Source organism: Lissotriton helveticus, chromosome 3_1, assembly GCF_964261635.1.
Source record: "Lissotriton helveticus chromosome 3_1, aLisHel1.1, whole genome shotgun sequence".
Classification (NCBI taxonomy): domain Eukaryota; kingdom Metazoa; phylum Chordata; class Amphibia; order Caudata; family Salamandridae; genus Lissotriton; species Lissotriton helveticus.
Window position 1 is genome coordinate 72,524,146 of NC_136061.1, and position 24,829 is coordinate 72,548,974.

The 24,829-nt window shown below is 45.3% G+C and overlaps 1 protein-coding gene across 2 annotated transcripts in view; it reads left to right on the top strand.

The window, feature by feature from the left end:
* Window positions 1-24,829, top strand: part of TNS1 (tensin 1) — a 1,078,078-nt gene that overhangs the window by 260,486 nt on the left and 792,763 nt on the right. The window contains exons 1-2 of one of the 2 annotated variants that reach the window (XM_078679263.1): window positions 16,149-16,601; window positions 16,729-16,766. Coding sequence is in view for 1 of the 2 variants with exons in the window: in XM_078679262.1 (XP_078535388.1) it covers window positions 16,729-16,766 (38 nt within the window). In the remaining variant the exon portion in view is untranslated. Of the gene's footprint in view, window positions 1-16,148; window positions 16,602-16,728; window positions 16,767-24,829 lie in introns of those variants that run through there. The other variant, XM_078679262.1, reaches the window with a different exon arrangement.

Below are 24,829 nucleotides of genomic sequence, written 5' to 3' on the forward strand. Positions count from 1 at the left end.
GATTGCTGTCTTTCTCCTGATAGAGCTGTGATTGAGCTACTCTTTTTATTTCTTCCTCTTATTTTCCTTTTTGAACTTCTTACCATTTGTAGCTATGTTTTATTACACCAAACACAGCAGAAAGAAGACATTTTCTCCTTTGAAATGGGTGTTGGTTGTGACAACAGATGTTATGTGCTTTTAATGTGACAGCAGATTTTATCTGCTTAGAAATGTATTTTCACTGAGACATGGACATGGGCACACTTGCTTTCTTTACAAGATGGGATTTTTTGCCAAATGTCATATTTTGTTTCCATGCATGTGGAGATTAACCGATTTGATCAGGGGTGTTATGCCGTGACATAACAAGCGTTGGCAAAGCCAATAGTTTGAGACTATTGGCTTGGCCATTGCCTTTTGTTCATACTATAGAGCACAGGCATTGCACACTTTGGCAATCATTTGTAGCCATGCTATATAGCTGTGTGGCTGCTGTTTAGCATGGCTAAAAAGAACTAAAAAAACAACTATAATGCTTCCAGTGCTAATGCACTTTTTATTTGGAAAAAAGGGTGCATTAGCTCTACCAGCGTCATGGCACTTTTTAAAAATAGCTTTTTCTACACTCCAAAACTTCTGCACTGCTGTACAACATGGCTACAAAACATTGCCAAAACCAATATCTCTCATAGGCAAGACCTATTGCCTTTGCCAATCCTTGTTCCCTTTTGTCACAGTTCTTCCGTCTTTTGCTTCCTCCCGCTTTGCTCCTTTCTTGCCTTTCTCACTCTTGTTCTCTTGCACCTAGTCAAAGTCTGATGATCAGTAATAATTCCTGGTGCCCCAAAAACAAAGCGCCGTAAGGCCCTACCTGCAACCACTGGCTCAAATTAAGCACTGCAGCCAGTTCAGTCCTCTTCCCAGTTAAGTGTATTCCATGAGGTGACAGAAACAATTTTTAGATATTAGAAATCTAGATAGCGTTGTCGCTATAAATCCAAGTCACCAGGATGCCACGTTTGTCAGAGCTACACTGTCCTTTTTACCATCTGTGTAAGGAATTATGGGCCTGGTGGATCAAAGGGTTTTACCTATTCTTTATCTACAGGAAAAGGTATTAGCAGTCGCGGCTTCCTCTCATAACAAGTGGTTGGGCTGGAGAAAGGGGGAGGTGTGACGGTAGTGAGAATATAATAAATACAAATAAAACACTTACCTGCTGCTGCGCTGCTGACCGCCATCTCCGGATTCTTCTGCTCAGGGTCCGTGCACACTGCGCAGGCTCCTAGACGCTAATCAAGATGCTGCTCTCATGAGAGCAGTGCCGTGATTGGCCTGAGTGGGCTTGTTTAACGCTCGCTCAGTTCCTAGGAGCCTGTGCCTCTACTCCGCCCAGCTGTAAACACAGCTCGGGTGGAGAGAGATAAAAGTGCGCATGACTGTTTGGACGGCCCTAGACAGCCGGACAAACGGTCATGCGCACTTTACAGTGTGTACTACTCCTCCCCTGCTGTCATCATGGCCCCGCCCGACCCTGACTTGCAGCAGAAAGATAAATAAAATGATAATAAAATGGTTTTATTATCAAATGATCATTTTATTTTTCTTATTTCTGTCCTCTGCCTGGCACTCCGCGGGTGGGGGGGGGGGTGGAGCAGCCACTGGGTTTTAGTACATTTGGGTCTAAATGAGAAAGGCTCTGTGCGCCCAGCAGGGAAACGTTTTCCAGGTCCATGCATAACCATGTGCTGCATTCCAAGAGTGTTTATTTGCATTCTGGGAGATGTTGTCTTGTTTATTTCGTTAGAAGCACAAAACTAGAAGTCCCAAAACCCAAAGAAAAATCTGGAATGGAACATCTAGTCACACATGGACCTGAAAAAAATTGACAGCTAAGTGATAGCAAGTAGTGTCTGGTTCATAATAGAGAGAAGGGGACGGTACCTTCTCAGGGGCAGTGTCTGCTGCATTACACAGAGAAGGGGGTGGTACCTTCTCTGGGGCAGTGTCTGCTGCATTACACAGAGACAGGGATGGTACCTTCTCTGGGGCAGTGTCTGCTGCATAACACAGAGACAGGGATGGTACCTACTCTGGGGCAGTGTCTGCTGCATAACACAGAGAGTGGGATGGTACCTTCTCTGGGGCAGTGTCTGCTGCATAACACAGAGACAGGGATGGTACCTTCGCTGGGGCAGTGTCTGCTGCATAACACAGAGACAGGGATGGTACCTTCGCTGGGGCAGTGTCTGCTGCATAACACAGAGACAGGGATGGTACCTTCGCTGGGGCAGTGTCTGCTGCATAACACAGAGACAGGGATGGTACCTTCTCTGGGGCAGTGTCTGCTGCATTACACAGAGAAGGGGGTGGTACCTTCTCTGGGGCAGTGTCTGCTGCATTACACAGAGACAGGGATGGTACCTTCTCTGGGGCAGTGTCTGCTGCATAACACAGAGACAGGGATGGTACCTACTCTGGGGCAGTGTCTGCTGCATAACACAGAGAGTGGGATGGTACCTTCTCTGGGGCAGTGTCTGCTGCATAACACAGAGACAGGGATGGTACCTTCGCTGGGGCAGTGTCTGCTGCATAACACAGAGACAGGGATGGTACCTTCGCTGGGGCAGTGTCTGCTGCATAACACAGAGACAGGGATGGTACCTTCGCTGGGGCAGTGTCTGCTGCATAACACAGAGACAGGGATGGTACCTTCTCTGGGGCAGTGTCTGCTGCATTACACAGAGACAGGGATGGTACCTTCTCTGGGGCAGTGTCTGCTGCATAACACAGAGACAGGGATGGTACCTTCTCTGGGGCAGTGTCTGCTGCATTACACAGAGACAGGGATGGTACCTTCTCTGGGGCAGTGTCTGCTGCATAACACAGAGACAGGGATGGTACCTTCTCTGGGGCAGTGTCTGCTGCATAACGGAGAGAAGGGGATGGTCCCTTCTCTGGGGCAGTGTCTGCTGCATAACACAGAGACAGGGATGGTACCTTCTCTGGGGCAGTGTCTGCTGCATAACACAGAGACAGGGATGGTACCTTCTCTGGGGCAGTGTCTGCTGCATAACACAGAGACAGGGATGGTACCTTCTCTGGGGCAGTGTCTGCTGCATTACACAGAGAGAGGGATGGTACCTTCTCTGGGGCAGTGTCTGCTGCATAACACAGAGACAGGGATGGTACCTTCTCTGGGGCAGTGTCTGCTGCATAACACAGAGACAGGGATTGTACCTTCTCTGGGGCAGTGTCTGCTGCATTACACAGAGAAGGGGATGGTACCTTCTCTGGGGCAGTGTCTGCTGCATAACACAGAGACAGGGATGGTACCTTCTCTGGGGCAGTGTCTGCTGCATAACACAGAGAGTGGGATGGTACCTTCTCTGGGGCAGTGTCTGCTGCATAACACAGAGACAGGGATGGTACCTTCTCTGGGGCAGTGTCTGCTGCATAACACAGAGACAGGGATGGTACCTTCTCTGGGGCAGTGTCTGCTGCATTACACAGAGAAGGGGATGGTCCCTTCTCTGGGGCAGTGTCTGCTGCATAACACAGAGACAGGGATGGTACCTACTCTGGGGCAGTGTCTGCTGCATAACACAGAGACAGGGATTGTACCTTCTCTGGGGCAGTGCCTGCTGCATAACACAGAGACAGGGATGGTACCTTCTCTGGGGCAGTGTCTGCTGCATAACACAGAGACAGGGATGGTACCTTCTCTGGGGCAGTGTCTGCTGCATTACACAAAGAAGGGGATGGTACCTTCTCTGGGGCAGTGTCTGCTGCATAACACAGAGACAGGGATGGTACCTTCTCTGGGGCAGTGTCTGCTGCATAACACAGAGAGGGGGATGGTACCTTCTCTGGGGCAGTGTCTGCTGCATAACACAGAGACAGGGATGGTACCTTCTCTGGGGCAGTGTCTGCTGCATTACACAGAGAAGGGGATGGTCCCTTCTCTGGGGCAGTGTCTGCTGCATAACACAGAGACAGGGATGGTACCTTCTCTGGGGCAGTGTCTGCTGCATAACACAGAGACAGGGATGGTACCTTCTCTGGGGCAGTGTCTGCTGCATAACACAGAGACAGGGATGGTACCTTCTCTGGGGCAGTGTCTGCTGCATTACACAGAGAAGGGGATGGTCCCTTCTCTGGGGCAGTGTCTGCTGCATAACACAGAGACAGGGATGGTACCTTCTCTGGGGCAGTGTCTGCTGCATAACACAGAGACAGGGATGGTACCTTCTCTGGGGCAGTGTCTGCTGCATTACACAGAGAAGGGGATGGTACCTTCTCTGGGGCAGTGTCTGCTGCATAACACAGAGACAGGGATGGTACCTTCTCTGGGGCAGTGTCTGCTGCATAACACAGAGAAGGGGATGGTACCTTCTCAGAAGGCAGTGTCTGATGCATAACACAGAGACAGGGATTGTACCTTCTCTGGGGCAGTGTCTGCTGCATAACACAGAGACAGGGATGGTACCTTCTCTGGGGCAGTGTCTGCTGCATAACACAGAGACAGGGATGGTACCTTCTCTGGGGCAGTGTCTGCTGCATTACACAGAGAAGGGGATGGTCCCTTCTCTGGGGCAGTGTCTGCTGCATAACACAGAGACAGGGATGGTACCTTCTCTGGGGCAGTGTCTGCTGCATAACACAGAGACAGGGATGGTACCTTCTCTGGGGCAGTGTCTGCTGCATTACACAGAGAAGGGGATGGTACCTTCTCTGGGGCAGTGTCTGCTGCATAACACAGAGACAGGGATGGTACCTTCTCTGGGGCAGTGTCTGCTGCATAACACAGAGAAGGGGATGGTACCTTCTCAGAAGGCAGTGTCTGATGCATAACCAGCGGTGGCTCCTCCGTTATGGCTTTATTACGGGGGAGCATCGCCCCGCTTGCTGCGAGCACAGCAGGCACACATATTAATAAAATGGTAATAAATACCATTTTATTTTGGTTGCAGGCTTGCGCTGTTACAACGCGAGTGCAGGGGGAAGGGCAGGTACCTGCAATTGCACTAGGACTGCAACCCCTGCCAGTGTGCATGTCAGACAAAAGAAAAAAACAGAGCTACACCACATATGAGGTAAAAGGGCAGTATATTACAATCAGGTGTAAGATAATCTGTAAAAAACAACTTGGACTTCTTCAGGGCTGCAAGTTATATATATGTACATTTTTAGACAGACTGTACACACAAACAAACTGTACATTTTATTTTGGTCGCAGGCTCGCACTATTACAACGCAAGGGCAGGAGGAAGGGCAGATTTGTGCAATTGTACTATTACCGCAACCCCTGCCAGTGTGCATGTCAGATTGGTCGGCTGTAGGCAGCTGGCCAATCTCACATGCACACTTCATCCTGCACTATCCCAGGGCTGATAAACAGTTGAGAGATTGCAGCCACAGACTCCAAGTTGTCAAATGAAAGAGAGAAGAATATGGTACCTTCTCGGACAGCAGTGTCTAATGCATAACACAGAGAAGGGGATGATACCTTTTCTGGGGCAGTGTACGATGCATAACAGAGAAGAGAATGGTACCTTCTCGGACAGCAGTGTCTAATGCATAACACAGAGAAGGGGATGGTACCTTCTCTGGGGCAGTGTACGATGCATAACAGAGAAGGGGATGGTACCTTCTCTGGGAAAGTGTATGATGCATAACAGAGAAGGGGATGGTACCTTCTCTGGGAAAGTGTATGATGCATAACAGAGAAGGGGATGGTACCTTCTCTGGGGCAGTGTATGATGCATAACAGAGAAGGGGATGGTACCTTCTCTGGGGCAGTTACTGCTGCATAACACAGAGAAGGGGTGGTACCTTCTCAGGAACATATCTGCTGCATAACACAGAGAAGGGTGTGTTAGCTTCTCTGCAGTAGTGTCTGCCACATAACACGAGACAGGGACGGTACCTTCTTGAGGGAAGTTTCTGCTGCATAACAGAGAGAAGTGGACGGTACCTTCTCAGGGGCAGTGTGTGATGCATAAAACGGAAAAGGGGACGGTACCTTCTCAGGGGCAGTGTGTGATGCATAACACGGAGAAGGGTATGGTACCTTCTCTGGGGACGTATCTGATGCATAACACAGAGAAGGGGAGGTTCCTTCATGGCCAGGGCATAACACATTTTAACCACTAGACGATGCATCTTGCCATGGTTTGTCGTAGAACCGCCATTCTTTTCTTAGCACCGGTGAATCCACCAGAAGGGGGGTCACGCATCTAGTGCTCTTAGTTGGACCTATGGAACAATGAAAGGCACTCTTTGGATCCAGCCAGTTAACCTCTCCCCCTCCTTAGTGGGGTGTGACAGGGAGAAGGAGGTGGGGAGTATGTTGTCCAACATGGAAGGGAGATACCACTTTTGCAGGGGCAGATCCTCCGCAACGGCGGAGGAGTGTCGTTCCACTAGCTCAGAGCCAGCAGCTGGGAAAAAAAACAATATCTTTTCATTGTTTTATTTTTCAGCAGCTGGCTCTGGTTAGTAGACTTCTAAGTGCACATGTGTGTTTGGCCAGCCGCCTTAGGCCAGCAAACCACACATTCGCACTTAGGTTTCCCCAACCCGGCTGTATTAAACAGTGGGTTGGAGAAATACCAGAGACTCCCTGTGCCTGAGCATAGCATCAAACCAGCCTGTTCAGGCCAATCATAGGGCTCCTCTCATAGCATGAGAGCAGTGCGGGGATTGCACAGGGAGTCTCTCATGCTGTACCCGTGTCGGCTGGGACCAGGAAGCACAGGCAGACCAAGTCGCGAGATGGCCGTCAGCTTAAGGTAAGTTTTCTGTTTTTTTAATTATTATAATTAAACCTCCCCCCCCCCCGGTCCCCCTGCCGTGCTTCCCCTGCGGCCCCTCTACCCGCCCTACCACTTTTTGTTTGTGGCGGCCGCCACCACACATTTGGCAGAAAAGATCTCCGAGTCTGAAGCACCAATTTAACTCTGATATATGGTGACTGTACTGACAGAGTTTGCAGCTCAGTGACATCACACAGAATTCATTGCAATGCGGGGAACAGGCTTAATAGTCACCCACCCTAGGAAACAGCTGGAGATGGGCTCCAACGGCAAGCACAACAAGAACATGAGGACTAAATGAAACTTACGAAAGTGTGGTGTGGGAAAGGATGACCTGCCCACTAAGATGCGCTCTCAGTTTTTGTTGAAACACATGCTTTCTTCACATTCTTAAGTACATAGATCCAATGGCGTTATGAATGAGTTTCAAGTAAATTTCCATCCATTTATTAATCAAATGTCTGATGTATTCATAATCAATTTCTAATGTTGCACATCATTGTTTTACAATCCTTCTTAAACACCCAATGCATTTCGGGTCTGTCAAAGAAGACCCTTCGTCAGGGGTCTATTATTCTTTCTCCCTATATTTACTATTGTCTCTTTATATATATGCATATTGTTTAATGTTATCCATAAGAATTGCGAATAGTAGTCATGTTTAAATGATATACCCACTCCACTAAACATTTCTCACTATATCACCGGGTTGACGCTTTCATTTCACTTTTATTTTGACGTTTTTGTTTTCACATGATTTGAACTTTATTGATGCTTTGCACATCTATCGGGGACACTTCCTGGAAGCCAATATCCTCATATCACGTGACTCGAACCTGACGCTCATGCGTTAAATCTTATTGGTTAACCACCGGGGCACTTCCGTATCGCTAAACATCACTTGAAACGCTGAGACGCGGCTAGCACGGTCTTTCCGTAAGTTCTGTAACTTCTATTTCTTTTACATCTATTTCGTTTGCATGCTGTTATGTGAATTGTCTTCTCCGTTTGATCTCGATGACAGAACTTCGACCTTTGAATTTTTAAGAGCACTCGAGTCGAACACTGAGCCACATTTAATTTGACGATAGTCACCATACCACTCTTATCACGCCAGGAGCTTGTAAGTTTCTACATTCTTGACCCTCACTCTAACTTCGTATTCTTTTCCAATAGGCACTCGAGCATAATGCACCCAGTTATAATAACGAACTCACTGTATTATGTGTTACATATTAGAAAATGGAGTTTCTAATTTGGTCCTGTATCATTTCATTTTCACAGACCCCTGACGAAGGGTCTTCTTTGACAGTCCCGAAATGCATTGGGTGTATAAAAAGGATTGTAAAACAATGATGTGCAGCATAAGAAATTGATTATGAATACATCAGACATTTGATTAATAAATGGATGGAACTTTACTTGAAAGTCGTTCATAACGCCATTGGATCTATGTACTTAAGAATGTGAAGAAACCATGTGTTTCAACAAAAACTGAGCGCGCATCTTAGTGGGCAGGTCATCCTTTCCCACACCACACTTTCATTCTTTAAGGCACGGTCAGACTCCGTACGTCAGATGTGGCGCCAACCCTACCTTTGCAAATCCAGATAAACTACTTTTGTTCAATTGAGTGCACGAGGATAAAACAGTATTTGATTATCGCGTTGAGTCTACCTCATCCCCGTCAGCACCACTTCTTCAAAATGCAACTCGATGATATAGCTCTTTCAACAACCAATAAAGCGGAAACATTAGGATTCACGCCAGAAGCAGCCCAAGAAATGTATGGGTTGATACAGGAGACCAGAAAATTCACTCCACATAAAACCACGACCGTACAGCTTTTGAGACAATTAGAATATATCAGCAAAAAGGAGATCAACCAAAGGTTGCATGCAACCATGTTGATTCATTACCACAAGAATCAGAGGATCCCAAGGGGATTAAGAATAGCCCTGAAGCCAATGCTCTGCAACAATAACAAGAAATTCGCAGACAAATGGTATCAAGTTTTAAATAAATGTTAATTAGATCTGATTTTCTTAATTGTGGAGGAGCTTTCCAAAGTACTATTGGAATTAGAAGAAGAAATCAAAACCTTGCAAGCTCAAATCAACAAAATCCCAGACTTACAACAAACATTGGAAGACATTAACAGTAAATTAGAACGTTATGCGAAGGAAGTTAACGAGCGGAAAATACGAAAATATCGCAGAGACACACTAGACTATAAACTCGAAGAGGTTTATACTTGGGCCGAGATATACAATCAAAGGAAATGGCAATCACAACCACAACCTCAGAAATCGAGCACTACATCCTCACAAGAAAGCGTTGTGTCCGATTCTGAAATCGTTCAATCAAGAAGACCAGTGCAAAAAACAACAGCAAAACCCATTACAAAACAAATACCAAACCTGTCTACACAACAACCGTCTATTTTAGAGACCAGCCCGGCAGCAAATGCCCCGCCCCATACAGAAGAACAAGAAGGGGTAAAAGAAACAGAGGAAGAATAGCCAAAAGGACAACGAGCCAAATGTTGAAAGCCACTTAGTTATTAACATCTCCTCGAAAAAACTCACCAAATCACAAATGAACATTCTCAATAAAGGCACTACTTTTGTTCCCACATACCGGACGAATCTGGCAGAAACAGAAATAGCATTGTTTAAGTTTTTCAGAAACCTCAAATTAAGATTTTTCTTTAAAGACATGCAAGAAACAAGAGATACAGATCCCTGGAACTCTGATTTCAGACCCAAAAGTAACTTCTGTGCACCGTTCTCGCACAAAACTATTGAAGCCTTCGAGAGATCAGTACTATCTGAAGTACAAAGCATCACGTTCTCTAAACCCAAGAGATACAATTTATCCAATAAAGAATGGAACACATTAAAAAATTTGAGTGCCGTATCAAACTTAACATTCCAGAAAGCGGATAAAGGTGGTGCGCTCATTGTAATGGACACTGATTTCTATTTAAGAAGTGTGAACAATCATGTATTCGATGAAAACATTTATTTACCACTTGATGCTGACCCTACATCGGAATATCAATTCGTTTTACAAAAGATTTTGTATCATGCATTCGAAATTAAATGGATTAACGAGAAAACAAAAACATTTTTTGAACAAAAGTATCCAAGACGACCGCAACTATACATGTTGCCAAAAATCCATAAGGATCCGATTACTCCACCATTCAGACCCATATTATCAGCCTGTGGCTCCATCTCTGAACCGATCGGAAAATTTGTTGACAAGTTTCTTCAACCCATTGTACAGAGCAGTACGACATATATCAAGGACACTACAGCCTTTTTGAATCTATTGAATTCCATCAAGTTAGAAACAGATGAAACATATTGGTTATGCACCATCGATGTAATCGCATTGTATACCTCTATTCCCCACAACGAGGGGATTGAAGCCCTTGAATGGAGTCTTCTTAATAGTGACATGGAAGAGACAAAAAAAATATTTATCATGGAACTCATGTAATTCGCATTGTACTATAGCTATTTCGAGTGGCAAGGGAAATTTTTTAACCAATGCAATGGTACATCAATGGGTTTTGAGGGGGCCCCCTCATATGCCAACATATATATGTCGAAATTTGAGACCGACCACATTTTGAACAATCCTGCATGGACTGAGGGCATTATTGCCTCCAAACGATACATAGACGACATGTTTGTGATATGGAGAGGAGCGAGATCTAAATTGGATCAGAACATAGCGGCAATCAATCTGTGCAATGATCGAATCAAGTTCACACATGTCATCGATCAAGAAACCATAGCTTTCTTGGATGTGAGAGTTATGTTACAGCACAACAATTCACTCAGCACGAAAGTGCACACCAAAATGACCGATAGAAATGCAAGCTTATTGTTCCAAAGTTTTCACCCGGATCAATCGAAGAAACATCTACCCACTTCACAATACATAAGATTAAAGAGGATCACCCTGAACGATGAGGATTTACAAAAATCATTCAGTGAACAAACCAATAAATACCGTCAACGAGGATATCCGCAAGATATCCTTGATGAGTCTCTTAAAAAAGTCACAGCTACATCTAGAGAAGATCTATTGAAGGAACATAGCAAGACTCCAGAGAAAAAAACTGTATGCGTCTTGAAATATTCGACTTCATCAGCCCGCATTAAAAACATTCTTTAAAGACATTGGTCCTTGATCCACATAGAACCAGACTTAAAAGACTTGTACGATGACAAGATCACTTTTGCATTTCAAAGATCCCAAAATTTAAAAGAAATCTTGAAAACTTCTACAAATGATAAAACCATCTACAAAGGCACGTCGAAATGACATAACTGCAGGCACTGCAACAACGTGATAGTTGGCAACAAATTTCCTCATCCTACAAAAGGCACTTTACTTGAATTAAAGCACACTAGCACTTGCGACACCACCAACTGCATATACGCCATCAAATGCCCATGTGGTAAGATTTATGTGGGCCAAACTGAACGTAAAATTAAAGTCCGTATAACGGAACATAAAAGTAACATACGGCTAATGAACATGAAATCTACCATCGCCCAACACTGGCAGGAGGCTCGACACCAAATTGCCCAATTAAGATTCACAATACTGGAGGTGAATGATGCCACAGCACCGTGAAATGGACCCAACAAAACACAGATTAAGAGCAGAATTCTTTTGGATCAAAAAATTAAATTCCCTACAACCGGTGGGGATGAATGATCGTATTGAAAATTCATGTTTTTTGTAACTCAGAATACTTTCTTGACATTGGCTGATCTATTATTCTTTCTCCCTATATTTACTATTGTCTCTTTATATATATGCATATTGTTTAATGTTGTCCATAAGAATTGCGAATAGTAGTCATGTTTAAATGATATACCCACTCCACTAAACATTTCTCACTATATCACCGGGTTGACGCTTTCATTTCACTTTTATTTTGACGTTTTTGTTTTCACATGATTTGAACTTTATTGATGCTTTGCACATCTATCCGGGAACACTTCCTGGAAGCCGATATCCTCATATCACGTGACTCGAACCTGACGCTCATGCATTAAATCTTATTGGTTAAACACCGGGGCACTTCCGTATCGCTAAACATCACTTGAAACGCTGAGACGCGGCTAGCACGGTCTTTCCGTAAGTTCTGTAACTTCTATTTCTTTTACATCTATTTCGTTTGCATGCTGTTATGTGAATTGTCTTCTCCGTTTGATCTCGATGACAGAACTTCGATCTTTGAATTTTTAAGAGCAGTCGAGTCGAACACTGAGCCACATTTAATTTGACGATAGTCACCATACCACTCTTATCACGCCGGGAGCTTGTAAGTTTCTACATTCTTGACCCTCACCCTAACTTCGTATTCTGTTCCAATAGGCACTCAAGCATAATGCACCCAGTTATAATAACAAACTCACCGTATTATGTGTTACATATTAGAAAGTGGAGTTTCTAATTTGGTCCTGTATCATTTTATTTTCACAGACCCCTGACGAAGGGTCTACTTTGATAGACCCGAAATGCATTGGGTGTTTAAGAAGGATTGTAAAACAATGATGTGCAACATAAGAAATTGATTATGAATACATCAGACATTTGATTAATAAATGGATGGAAATTTACTTGAAAGTCGTTCATAACGCCATTGGATCTATGTACTTAAGAATGTGAAGAAACCATGTGTTTCAACAAAAACTGAGCGCAATTCTTAGTGGGCAGGTCATCCTTTCCACACCACACTTTTGTTCTTTAAGGCACGGTCAGACTCCGTACGTCAGATGTGGCGCCAACCCTACCTTTGCAAATCCAGATAAACTACTTTTGTTCAATTGAGTGCACGAGGATAAAACAGTATTTGACTAAATGAAACTTCCCACGGTGGCATGAAAAAGGGAGCAGGAGGAAAGGTACAAGCTGAGCATGGGAGCACATATAAATTACAGCAGTGTAATTCGCGTAATTTTGGGAATGTCGCATTACGCTTGTTTTGCAAAATGTTTGAGTAAGTGAAACAAAAATATCAGTGTGATACACACACCAGCTAAGACATGCAGATCAGAGTGAAAAAGGAAAATCAGCGCGACAAAAGCAGTTCAGCAGAACACAGCCAGCTAACTGTAACATATGTAGGCCAGAACTAAACAAGAATTGCTGCGTAACACAGGGAGCCTCAGCAGAACACTGCCAGCTAACTATAACACATGCAACCCAGAGATAAACCCGAATAGCTGCGTAACACAAGTAGCTCAGCAAAACATCGCCAGCTATCTGTAACACATGAAGCCTAGAGCTAATCCGGAATAGATGCGTAAAACAAGCAGCTCAGCAAAACACTGCCAGCTAAAAGTAACACGTTGTCTAAAGCTAAACAGTAATAGATGCGTAATACTCATAGCTCGGCAGAGCACCGCCACCTAACTGCAACACATGCAGCCCAGAGTGAAAGAAGAATGAATGGGTAACACAAGCAGCTTATCAGGACACAGCCACCTAACGGCAACACATGCAGCCCAGAGCTAAACAAGAATAGCTGCGTAACACAAGCAGCTTGACAGAACACTGCCAACTAACTGCAACAAATGCAGCACAGAGCTAAACAAGAATAGCAGCGTAACACAAGCAGCTCAGTGGAACACCGCCAGCTAAACATAACACATGCAGCACAGAGCTAAACAAGAATAGCAGCGTAACACAAGCAGCTTGTCAGAACACCGCCAGCTAACTGCAACAAATGCAGCACAGAGCTAAACAAGAAAAGCAGCGTAACACAAGCAGCTTGTCAGAACACCGCCAGCTAACTGCAACAAATGCAGCACAGAGTTAAACAAGAATAGCAGCGTAACACAAGCAGCTCAGCGGAACACCGCTAGCTAAACGTAACACATGCAGCACAGAGCTAAACAAGAATAGCTGCGTAACACAAGCAGCTCAGCGGAACACCGCTAGCTAAACGTAACACATGCAGCACAGAGCTAAACAAGAATAGCAGCGTAACACAAGCATCTCAGCGGAACACCACCAGCTAAACGTAACACATGCAGCACAGAGCTAAACAAGAATAGCAGCGGAACACAAGCAGCTCAGCGGAACACCACCAGCTAAACGTAACACATGCAGCACAGAGCTAAACAAGAATAGCAGCGTAACACAAGCAGCTCAGCGGAACAACGCCAGCTAAACCTAACACATGCTACCAAGAGCTAATTAAGAATAGGTGCAAAACCCAAGTAGTTCAGCATAACAATTTTTATTATTTAACACAGCCAGCTCATGGTGAAAAAATATTTTTGGTGTGATACAGCAGCTGATCTAACACACCCAACTAATTGTAAGAAGGGCAGCTGATTGCGAAACCTTAGTGTGGCACATTCAGCCACGCAGAGCACTGTGAGGAAGGCGGCTCACTGTGACGATCTTTAGCATGTCGTGAGCCGCTAAGAGTGACAAGGGGAGCCCACTGTGACACAATGCACCAGGAGTGACACGTGCAGCTCAGCACGGCGCAGGTGGCCTTAGTGACCCAGGTGCGTTCCTCACTTGCACCAAGCATAAGAACAGAGATATTATATGGGTGTGAGAACGCACATCCCTCGCCGCCTCTGTAAGTGCACGGTGACTGCCCACCCCACACCCCTGAGGCGGCTGCACGCACGTTCACAAAAAGATTAGGGGTACATTTACAAGCCCCATGCGTCACTTTTGCGCCATCGTTGCGTCACTTTTGTGACTCAGTGGTGGCGTAAAAGTTGCGGCCCATTTACAACGTGGCGCATCTAGGGAGATGCGTCACGTTGTAAAGCCCTCTGTGACATTAGACCTGCATCAGGTATAATGTATGCAGGGTAGGCGTTCCCACGCAGGAAAGCCTTGTAAAAGTGACGCAGTGAAATGTACAAGATTGCACTGCATGACTTTTAGGACGCCACTGCATCAAAACCTTACGCCTGCTTGAAACAGGTGTAAGGAGTTATGCAATGTATTGTGAATAGGCTGCAACACGCATTGCTGGAGTTGCTTCACGCTTGCCACATGACTCCAGCAATGCGTGACTTTTCCGTCAACAGATGCATCGGAATTTCTGACGCATCTGTCAATCCTTGCACCATGGTGCGCCGTATTGTAAATACAGCACATCCATGGTGACGCAAGGGTTTTGCATGGTGGCGCAGGGAAAGTTACGCATCTCTACAGATGCGTGACTTTCTTGTAAATCTGCCCCTGGGTACCAGGTTTGGGGGAAATATTCAAGGAGGAGATGACAGAGAATGTTTTTTGTTCCATATTGCCTTTTGTTTACTAAAGTGTGACAATTGTAAGGGGATATAGAATACTGATTTTCGTTTTCAAGATGTTATAATGTCATGCCTTGTCTAAGATTCTGTCTTGTAATGGTGTACATTTTAAAAAATTGTTAAGACATACCCTTTTTATTTCTAGTGATATTTGTACATTCTTGTGACTTTTTCTTCATGTATTTCATCCGGAGCATTTGTTGACCAGTTTTTTAGTGGGGGGGGGGGGGGGGGCGGAGCGAGAAGGGGCTCTCTAATTGTTATCCTCTTTCCTACGGATTTGAATAAATAGCAAACCTTATATTGATATTTTCGCAATGTTGTCCCTTCCAGGAAGATGTGTAATAAACAGCTGCTGTTAGCAAGGTCTTTATTTTACATGGAGGTTTGATTCAGTTCTCTTCTATGCACAGTCATGTCAGTGCTATCTCTGTGATGTGATATTTGGCGATTCTGCCTCCCCGAAGGCCGGCTTTTAAAAAGTTACACTCTTTAGGGAGAGAAAAACAAAAGGATCAGGTTTATGAATATTTATGTTAATTGTCCCTGTGTGGTCGAGATGTGTGCTACTGCTTATGTTACAATGGAATGTTGGCAGTAGCATCTTTTTGAATAACTTTATTTACGTTTATTTTTGTGTGTTCACTATGTCCATTTCCAGTGACTGAGACTTGGCGCATTTCTATCCATTTCAGTGAAATCTTGTATACATGTGTATCTATTTCTGGAAAACCTGGTGTTTTTTTTCAGTTTCGTGCACTTCCGGTCTATTTATTCGAGGGAGATTTGCTACATTTGTGTGTGGCACACAGAGATAATGCATGTCCCTCATTTTCAGGGAGATATGGCGTGTTTCTATCGATTTCAGGGAGAGTTGGTGCATTTGTGTCGATTTCAGGGACAGCTGGTGTCCCCATATCTGGATCCCGCCATGCTCTGAGCCTCCCTCGAGGTCACGGAGTCTCGCGCTTCCGGCCATAACTTTCCAAAGCAGGCACAAGTCTGGGAAACGCAGAACTCGGAACATGCACAGTGTGCCGGGAGGAGAGAGAACAGGGCTCCTACGTGTGTGTCGAGCATTCCTCGCTGGGTTAACTGGCTGGAAACCTGACTCCTGGACCGCGGAGGGGGAGGGCTCCGAGAAATGTGGGCTTTTTTTTCACTCTCCGAAGTTGAAGACTTCAAAAAAACATAGGAAAGAAAATTGTGCAGCCCCTGGGCAGTGTTTGACAGCGGCTGGAACAATGCAGCGAGCATTCCCTGGGTAGAACAGTCGCCAGTACCTGAGAGCCACGGGCCAGCCAGGGTTTGGGCCAGAATCCGGGGGTTGCCAGCCACTGACCTGTGGGAAAGGCTGGTCCGTACGAAGACGGATTTGCTTTACCTTCGTTCTTGATTTTTTTTATAAATTGGTTTCCTTCTGGGTTTTTTTATTCCCTCCAAACACTGCTGTTGGGACCGTGGAGTGTTTAGTTTGTGGGTACGTTTGTTCTTTCAATGCTGTGTATTTTCCTGCTTAGAGGTCGATGGAACGAAACTGAGGCGAAATATCTAATTTGTCCGTTCTTTGTCCTTTTTCTCTCCCCTCTCGGTCTCTGCACTTGAAGTCTGCCGGTTCTCCTGCCACAGGAAATGTGAAGCGAAGGTAAGACACAAAGTTTGCTTGTTTGTAACCTTTGGATGGGTCGCTGGTTTCTAGTCCTGGAGGTAGGTGGGAGGGGCGGTTCCAGGCTGCACGCTAGCATGTTTGCATACCTGCCAAGGTAAGAAAGGTGAAACCAGGGAGCCAGGTACTTTAGGGGCAGAGAGGAGCAACTGCCATTGAAATGCATCATGTTTTAATGAATGTTTATGTGAGGAAAAAAGGAAAACGCGTTGAAAATGGCAGTTTCTAAATTCCACAAACCAGCCTGTCCCTTTATGTAAATGTAAATGTAATTTGTACTTGTAAAGCGCACTAATACCCATGGGCGTCCTGGCGCTGTACTCATACCGCTGTGGAACCCTTCCTGGCTTTTCCCTGTGAAATGTCCACTCCTGGGTACCCCCAAGGTGAAGCCAGGCATCCCAGCGCTGTTGGGGCCGTTGTGGAGATTAAGCAAGCTATTGCCCAGAGTTGCAGCATGGGACCCATGATTAGAATAGGCACCGAGGCGAGAATTATCAGGTCCGAGGAAATTGAGCCCAAGACCCGCCGAGGCGGGAATTGAACCCTGGTCCCGGGCTAGACCTCTGCATCAGGGTCTGCCGCTCTAACCATTGAGCCACACTTCTCCACTATAGCAGATAAGCCACACTGCCCCCAAGGGCCAAGAACCAAGATTGCCCCCATGGTCCTTGACTGGCCCTCCAGGGGTCAGACCGTGGACTATTTGCATCTTAGTACCCAAACTCGACGGTGTCTGCACAAAGACCCTCTTTCCAGGGGTCACAGTCAGGATTTCCTTCTAGGTGTAAAGCCCCCCCAACTGTCCCATCAGGCGTCTGAATGCAGGCTTTCTGTCCAAGGGTCAGAAAATGCTGTAGACTACCAGAGGTCAGAATACGAACTGCCCCTAGGGGTCTCAGATCCCAGAATGTTCCTTAAGGGGTCAGAACGCGAAATATCTATCAATGTCTCACAGCCAAGACTGTCCAGGGGTCCGAAGATGAACCGTCTTTCTGTGTCTCATGTCAGAACGGCAGCTCTCCATCGCGAGGTGCTCACCGTGGCTGTCGCGCCATGTGTGTTACTCAAGTCGGTCACTTCATGGGAGTTAGAGCCCGGATTATCCTTCGGGGTCACCGAAAGGCAGGCTGTCCATCTAGGTTTCAGACCGTACACCCAGGGGTCAGAGCACAGGTGACCCTCTAGGGGTCAGAACACGGACTGTCTCTTCATGTCTGAGAGTCAATGTTGTGCCTTCAGGCAAGAGAGCAGAGGCTGCCTCTTGAGGTGGCAACAAGCCAGCTGTTCTCGTGGTCTGGTACTCTAGACTGCGACTCCAGTGATTAGACGATGAATTATCTTGTTTCATCTCATGACGAGACGGGGTATCCAGACCTCAGGATTGGGAACTCAGAGTGTCTCTCAAAGGGTCAGTACATGGAGTGGCCATTCATGTCTCAGACCCCGGTGAACCGTGATTCCCTCTGCTGGTTTCAGAAGCATGACTGTCTCTTCAAACCATCTCTCCGAAGCAGATACCGAAACCAGACCCAAGATGGTCATCGGGGTCTTAGAATCCAGACTGCCCCTAAAGATATTAAAACATGACCATCCCTCCTGCTCAGATATTCTGAGCTTTCTTCACAGGGAACAGCAATCTGGTTGAGGTTCAAACAGACCAATAACCACTAGGTTCCTCCAGGTCAGACACCCCCAGCTCACGATCGCAAACTCAGAATCTAGAATTTTCTTCCTAATTCAAGAGTCCAAACTGTACCTCCGGGTCTGAGAACCCAGAGGGTCTTCCCCGTTTTGAAAATAAATAGTGTATTCATCAAAGTCTGAAACAAACCAGTAGGCTTACAGGTCAAAGGTCCCTAAATGGGCATTCAGGGCTGGGATGTGCATCACAAGTATAGGATGAATTGTACGTCCCTCCCGGTCAAACAATCCGAAATGCCCATCCATGTCTTAGAATTCAAGTTATCCTACAGCTATTTTCAGAAATCAGGGTGCAAATTGCCAGGTGTCAAACCCAGAAGAGTCCATTTAGGTCTGTGAACCATAGACCAGCATTTGAGGACTTCTGACATGGACCGTTCCTCTGGTGTGTGTCTCAAAACCAAGATTATCCTTCCATATCTCAGAAACCACAATGTTTGCTTTTCAGACATTTGTTTCAGACCTCTCTCAGGCTCAGACATCCGAATATGCCGTCCCAGGCATCAGAATTCAGACTCCTCTACAAGCCAGAAAAATCTCAGAATCCAAAGTTTGATCACTCCAGGTCCTATCCCCCAAGCTGTCCGTAGATTCCAGACTGCCTTTCTATGTCAGACACCCCACGCGGTTCTTCCAGCCTTCGAATCCAGACCGCCTCTCCAAGTCAGCTATCCCAAGATGCCAGTTTAAGTGTTTGAACACTAGCCATGTCCCACTTAGGCCAGCCATCCACTCTGTCCTTCTGGATCTCAGATTCCAGACTGTGGTGACTTTAGGTCAGACTTCCCAGGTTTCCTTTCAGTGCCATAAAATCCAGACTGACTTTCCAGATCAGACATCCCAAGATTAAGTGTTTGAATCTTAGCCTAAGTGTTTGAATCTTAGCTTAAGTGTTTGAATCTTAGGTTAAGTGTTTGAATCTTAGGTTAAGTGTTTGAATCTTAGGATAAGAGTTTGAATCTTAGGTTAAGTGTTTGAATCTTAGGTTAAGGGTTTGAATCTTAGGTTAAGTGTTTGAATCTTAGGTTAAGTGTTTGAATCTTAGGTTAAGGGTTTGGATTTGAGCTATTTTCCACTTATGTCAGACATCTAATGTGTCCTTCTAGGTCTCAGAATCCAGACTGTGGTGCCTTCAGGTCAGACATCCCAAGCTGTCATTGCAGGTTTCAGAATCCAGGCTGTGTTGCCCTAGGTAGGGTACCCAGAGGGTCCTAGCAGTGTCAGATTCCAGACTCCCTTGAGGTGCCTGGCCAGGATTGTTCCTTGTAGGTGTTAGGACAGGGCCATCCTTTTCAAAGACGGATGTCTGTGTGGGACAAGAAGTGTGGGAGTCGCGGCTCCTTGTGGCCCCTCGCAACAAAGGCCCCCAGGTTCACAGGGCATTCAGTTATGCTGCTCTTGTGTTGCACTTTGTCGCTCCCTGTTATATGTTATTCCGTGCTGTGTTGTAAAAAGCTACGTCATGACATGTCACGCTAAGGTACCGCATGTTAAGTCTTGCTAGGCTTTTTTATGTCATGTGTTCCCATATTTGTTTTGTTAGCCACCTTGCAATGACATGTGGTGTTGAGCCTTCCTAAGTATTGCCATATAAAGTTATACGTGTCTGCTTTATGTAATGTCATACCATTCCTTATTGTTATGCCAAGTTATGTTGAGTGCTGCCATGTTATATTATGTCACGCTGTGTCATCTAGACAGATTCTATGCCGTCTTAATCCATGTTATGCCATATGCCATTGTATCAAGCTGTGTTATGCAATGACGTGGTTTCAAAGCCATACCACGTTTTGCCATGTTAAGTTATGCCATACCAGCTTATCTCACAGCAAGCTATGTTATACTATGCCATGTTATTCAAGGTTATGCTAAGCCTCGCCATGTTAACTTGTGTGCTATTCTATGCCCTATTATGCTGTAGTATGCAGTGGCATGTGTGTTCACTTCACCATGTTAAGTTGTGTGCTATTTTATGCCCTACTTTGCTGTAATATGCAGTAGAGTGCAGTGGTGCACGGAATTATTACCTTCACTATGTTAAGCTCTGTGCTAATTTGTGCCCTGCTTTGCTGTTTTGTGCAGTGGCATGCGGGTCTGCACTGTGTTAGCTTCGCCATGTTAAGATGTGTTGTATTTTATACCCTGCTATGCAATATTATGCAGTGGCATACAGTGAGGAATTGTGTTATGTTCATCATGTTACGTTGTTTGCTATTTTATGCACTACTATGCTGTAGTATGCAGTTGCATGTGGTGGTACACAGTGTTAACTTTGCCAAGTTGTGTGCTATTTTATGCCCTGCTATGCTGTAGTATGCAGTGGCATGCAGTGAGGTATGATATTAACTTTGCCATGTTAAGTTGTTTGCTATTTTATGCCCTACTGTGCTGTTTTATACAGTGGCATTTGGGAATGAGCCGTTTTAGCCTCGCCTTGTTAAGTTTGTGCTATTTTATGCCCTACTGTGCTGTAATATGTGGTAACATGCGACGATGCACGGTGTTAACTTCGCCATGTTAAGTTGTGGTATGCTATTTATATCACACTATGCCATATTATGCCATAAATCATATGCTGCGGTAATCAATATTGCAATATAAAGGTTCACCAAGGTAGTTTCCATCAGCATCCCTTGCCTTGCATGCCTCTAATTCAGAAGAATTATTCCAAAGAAATCTCTCCAAACCATGTTTCTTGGTGTTTGCTCGTTGCCATGGTGAATCAACATCCCACCTAGGCAGCCTGTGTGTGGATCTCAGACCCTGTGGTGACCGAGGTCTGATATTTATGTGTGTGCAACAGATGGGCGGGCTTCGGAGAAGCCTGCTGTGAAAGTCAAGGAAAATTCTGTTAACATCTTGTTGGCAGCCCTAAAACCCGCAGCAGGCCTATAAAAATATTAACTCCACCCCTATCAAGAAATATAAACTTTATTTTGGTATAATTTTATTCTGACACCCATCAGTTCAGTGTTTGGACCCATTCTTACTTGCGTTGTCTTCCCAACTCTTAAGAAATTGGCATTCAGTGCCTTAGGAGTTGGCATTCAAGACCCTATTCTTGTCCTAAGCCAGTAGCTTTTGGGAAGGAACTCACACCATACTGCCAGCCGGCATTGGCACATGTTTGTACAGAAAGTTGTTCCCATTTTGTGTGATTTTGAGTGAGGCAGTTTTCCTATTGAATTTCCTGCCCATTTCTTGGTGTAACAGGAAGTGCTTTGCTCACCCCTTCCCCGGCTGGCTCCCTGCACTTTAATATATTTCACAGCACAGGCACAAAGTTGTGGGCAAAAACAGATTCTTCCAAAATTGGGCAAATGTAACATATTCCGAGCTTTGAGTTTTCCAGACTTTTGCCTGGTTTGGAATATTATGGTCTGCAGCTCGAGACTTCATTCCAACAGGACTGATCCTTTACTGACCCACATATGGGACTCCGAATGAATACATACTGCTGCTCAGGTGACTTCCTCAGGAGCAAAGGGAACAAAGATGTTGGCTCTGACAAAACACTTTTCAACCACCTTCAAATTTTTTCCCCCACACCAGTGTGTATGAGATCCATTTTCTCTGGTTAGGATGCGTCAACGTTTGCGTGGAACATTGAGAAGTTTAACCTCTTCGGTGCTCATGACGAGCCCAGCTTGTCATGAGTCACAATGGAGCTGTGCTCGTCATAACGGCTCTGCGCCGCCCACGCGTGATTGATTCCCCGCCTGTGCGGGCCTATTATTCAGTGGGCGGGATCGTGATGAGACCAGCTCGTCATGAGCACAGCTCCACCGCGACTCATGACGAGCTGGTCTCGTCACGAGCACGGCAGCTCCGCGCTCTTGCCCCCTCGCCCCGCACTTTGGGGGAATTACCACGCAGGGAAGGGGTTAAATGAGGAGCCATTTGTTTCTCGTTAATGTCCTGGTGCAGACCCCATCTCGTGACATAGTGAAACATGTAGAACCAACATCCGAGGATTGTCCAAGAATCAGCTGCAGAAAAGGGTTTATTATGTTTTTTCTTAAATTCTGAAAAGTGACTGAGTAATTAGCTCTATGGTAATGGGGATATCTGAATATTTCAATTCTTATTTCTTCATCGTTTCTAGGTATATGTTTATATTCAATTGTTTGGATTTTACATAGTACAACATATAGTGTAGCCTCTCCCCCTGAATTTACGTTCAATCAATCCGTTTTTAGACATCAGTTGAGTTCATAGGAGATAATATTATATTTTTAGCACATATTATGCAACAAATCAATTTTTATTCACAAAATTAGTACCTATTTTAAATGGTGGTCGGACACGCGTCTGACTCCGATCGCTGTGGGATTGAGACCGCCCAACAAGTAGGCTATTCGTTGGCCGGACCACCTGCCATATTTTTGTAAGACCGCCGTGCAGGCAGTCAGAAATTGCTTTTTTCTACTGCGGCTTGTGCTGCGGCCCAGAAATGGGTCGTAGAAAAAGGCATGTATTCAAACATCCATGCTCCGTGTGCCAGGCACCACGGGGTGACTGGAACACGGTGCATGGATGTTTGGGAGGGCATCACATGTGTCCCCTGGCAACTAAGCAGTGGCCCATGGGGGACAGGGGCCCTGCCTGGGGCCCCGAAAGTCCCTTTCTGTCTGCATTTACATGTCAGTGGGACCACCATGTACAGGCTGGAGGAAATGACATCGTGATCCCTACGGCGGTGCCTGCACACGCACCTCCCCCATTGTAGAGATTACAGTCTGACCACCGCCCCAAAGGGCTCGTTGAGCTTGTCGGAGGCAGCGGTCTTTCCCCCGACCACTATGCTCCGACTACCGTTATTGTAATCATAATGAGGGCCTTATTGTGAGGTCAACACGAGACACAGCTCCCAGTTAGCAGAGAGTTTGCATTAGGATAAAAATACATGCACATGTTGTTTGCTTTCCTTTCTGGTGAAGAATTGGCTTGGTAGTTTGGTCTGCCCTGTTCCCATGATGCACTGGGCCAGGGACAGACTAATTTGCATATAGCCAGGTTCTGAGCTGGGATGAGGCAGTGAGCTAAATAACGGTGATGGATCAAGCCCTGATCTTTGGACTGGGTAAGAGTGGTCTGCTTAATTCAGACACTCTGTTCATCACCACCCCCTTTTCTGAATCGTTATTGTGAGGTCAACACGAGACACAGCTCCCAGTTAGCAGAGAGTTTGCATTAGGATAAAAATACATGCACATGTTGTTTGCCCACTTTTTTTGCCCAGTGCAAATTTTTTTAACTATTGGGCAAACACGGAGTGACGATTTGGTACCTTCAGGGAAGTGAACCTTTTTAAGAAATGTATGGGAAAAGGATAAGTAATTGTGGAAAGCAGGTGATGCCTTCTGAAGCTGACATAGCACATGGTTTCTCAGGCACTGTGAGGCAGGGAGATGACGTTCCCCCCAAAAAATATACATATATAACTGTGCTGATTGGTGACCTGCCACCCCTGCAGACACCTGAGGAGAGACGCAAGTCAGGACAGCATTACAACAATCTGAACCAAGAAACACATTAGGCCCCTCCCTGTCTACTATCGATTGTAAAGTAATGAAGATTGCCCACAGGTGTAACGGCGCAAGGTGCGTTGCACAATTTCGGGGAACATCGTTTACGACGCGGTTTTTACACCGCAGTGCCTTTACCCCGCAGCTATTACAATGCAAGTCGTTACTACGACTTGCGCTGGATGGCGCTGTGGGATAAGGAATCTTGCAATTTTATATTCCAACACCTTCCCTACTGTTACGGGGACTGGTGTTGGAATATAAAATTATAACATTCCTAAATCCACGCCCTTCAACGCAAGTCGTTGTAACGACTTGCGTTGTAAGACTTGCGTGGTAAAGGCATGCATTGTTACAACATGCGTTGTAACTACGTACATCCCACAATTTCGTGTCACAACCATGCATAAGTCTTGGACTCCAGAGCTGAACTGAGGCAGCTATAAAAATATTCTTAAATTGCTTACAGGTGCAAAGCAGACACCAAAAGCTGCAGCAAGAAAATAAAATATACAAAATATGGACATATGAAAAACAGAAGCAAGACAACTGTTCCAGTATGTCAATTAAAAGAAGCACATGTGTTTATTTATGAGCCAGCATGACTGTTAATAGAAAAGAAATGTAACACAAATCTAAATGGCTGCACATGTTTGACGCGGCACTCTTTTTGCGTCTGCACTTTAGAGTCTTTGCACAATATATTCAAAAGAACATACACAACAAGTTAACATAATCTGTTTTAGTTATTTAAAATTCTGGGGCACCCTTTCCACGGATTGTATATAGAATATGGGAAAAATCCTTACC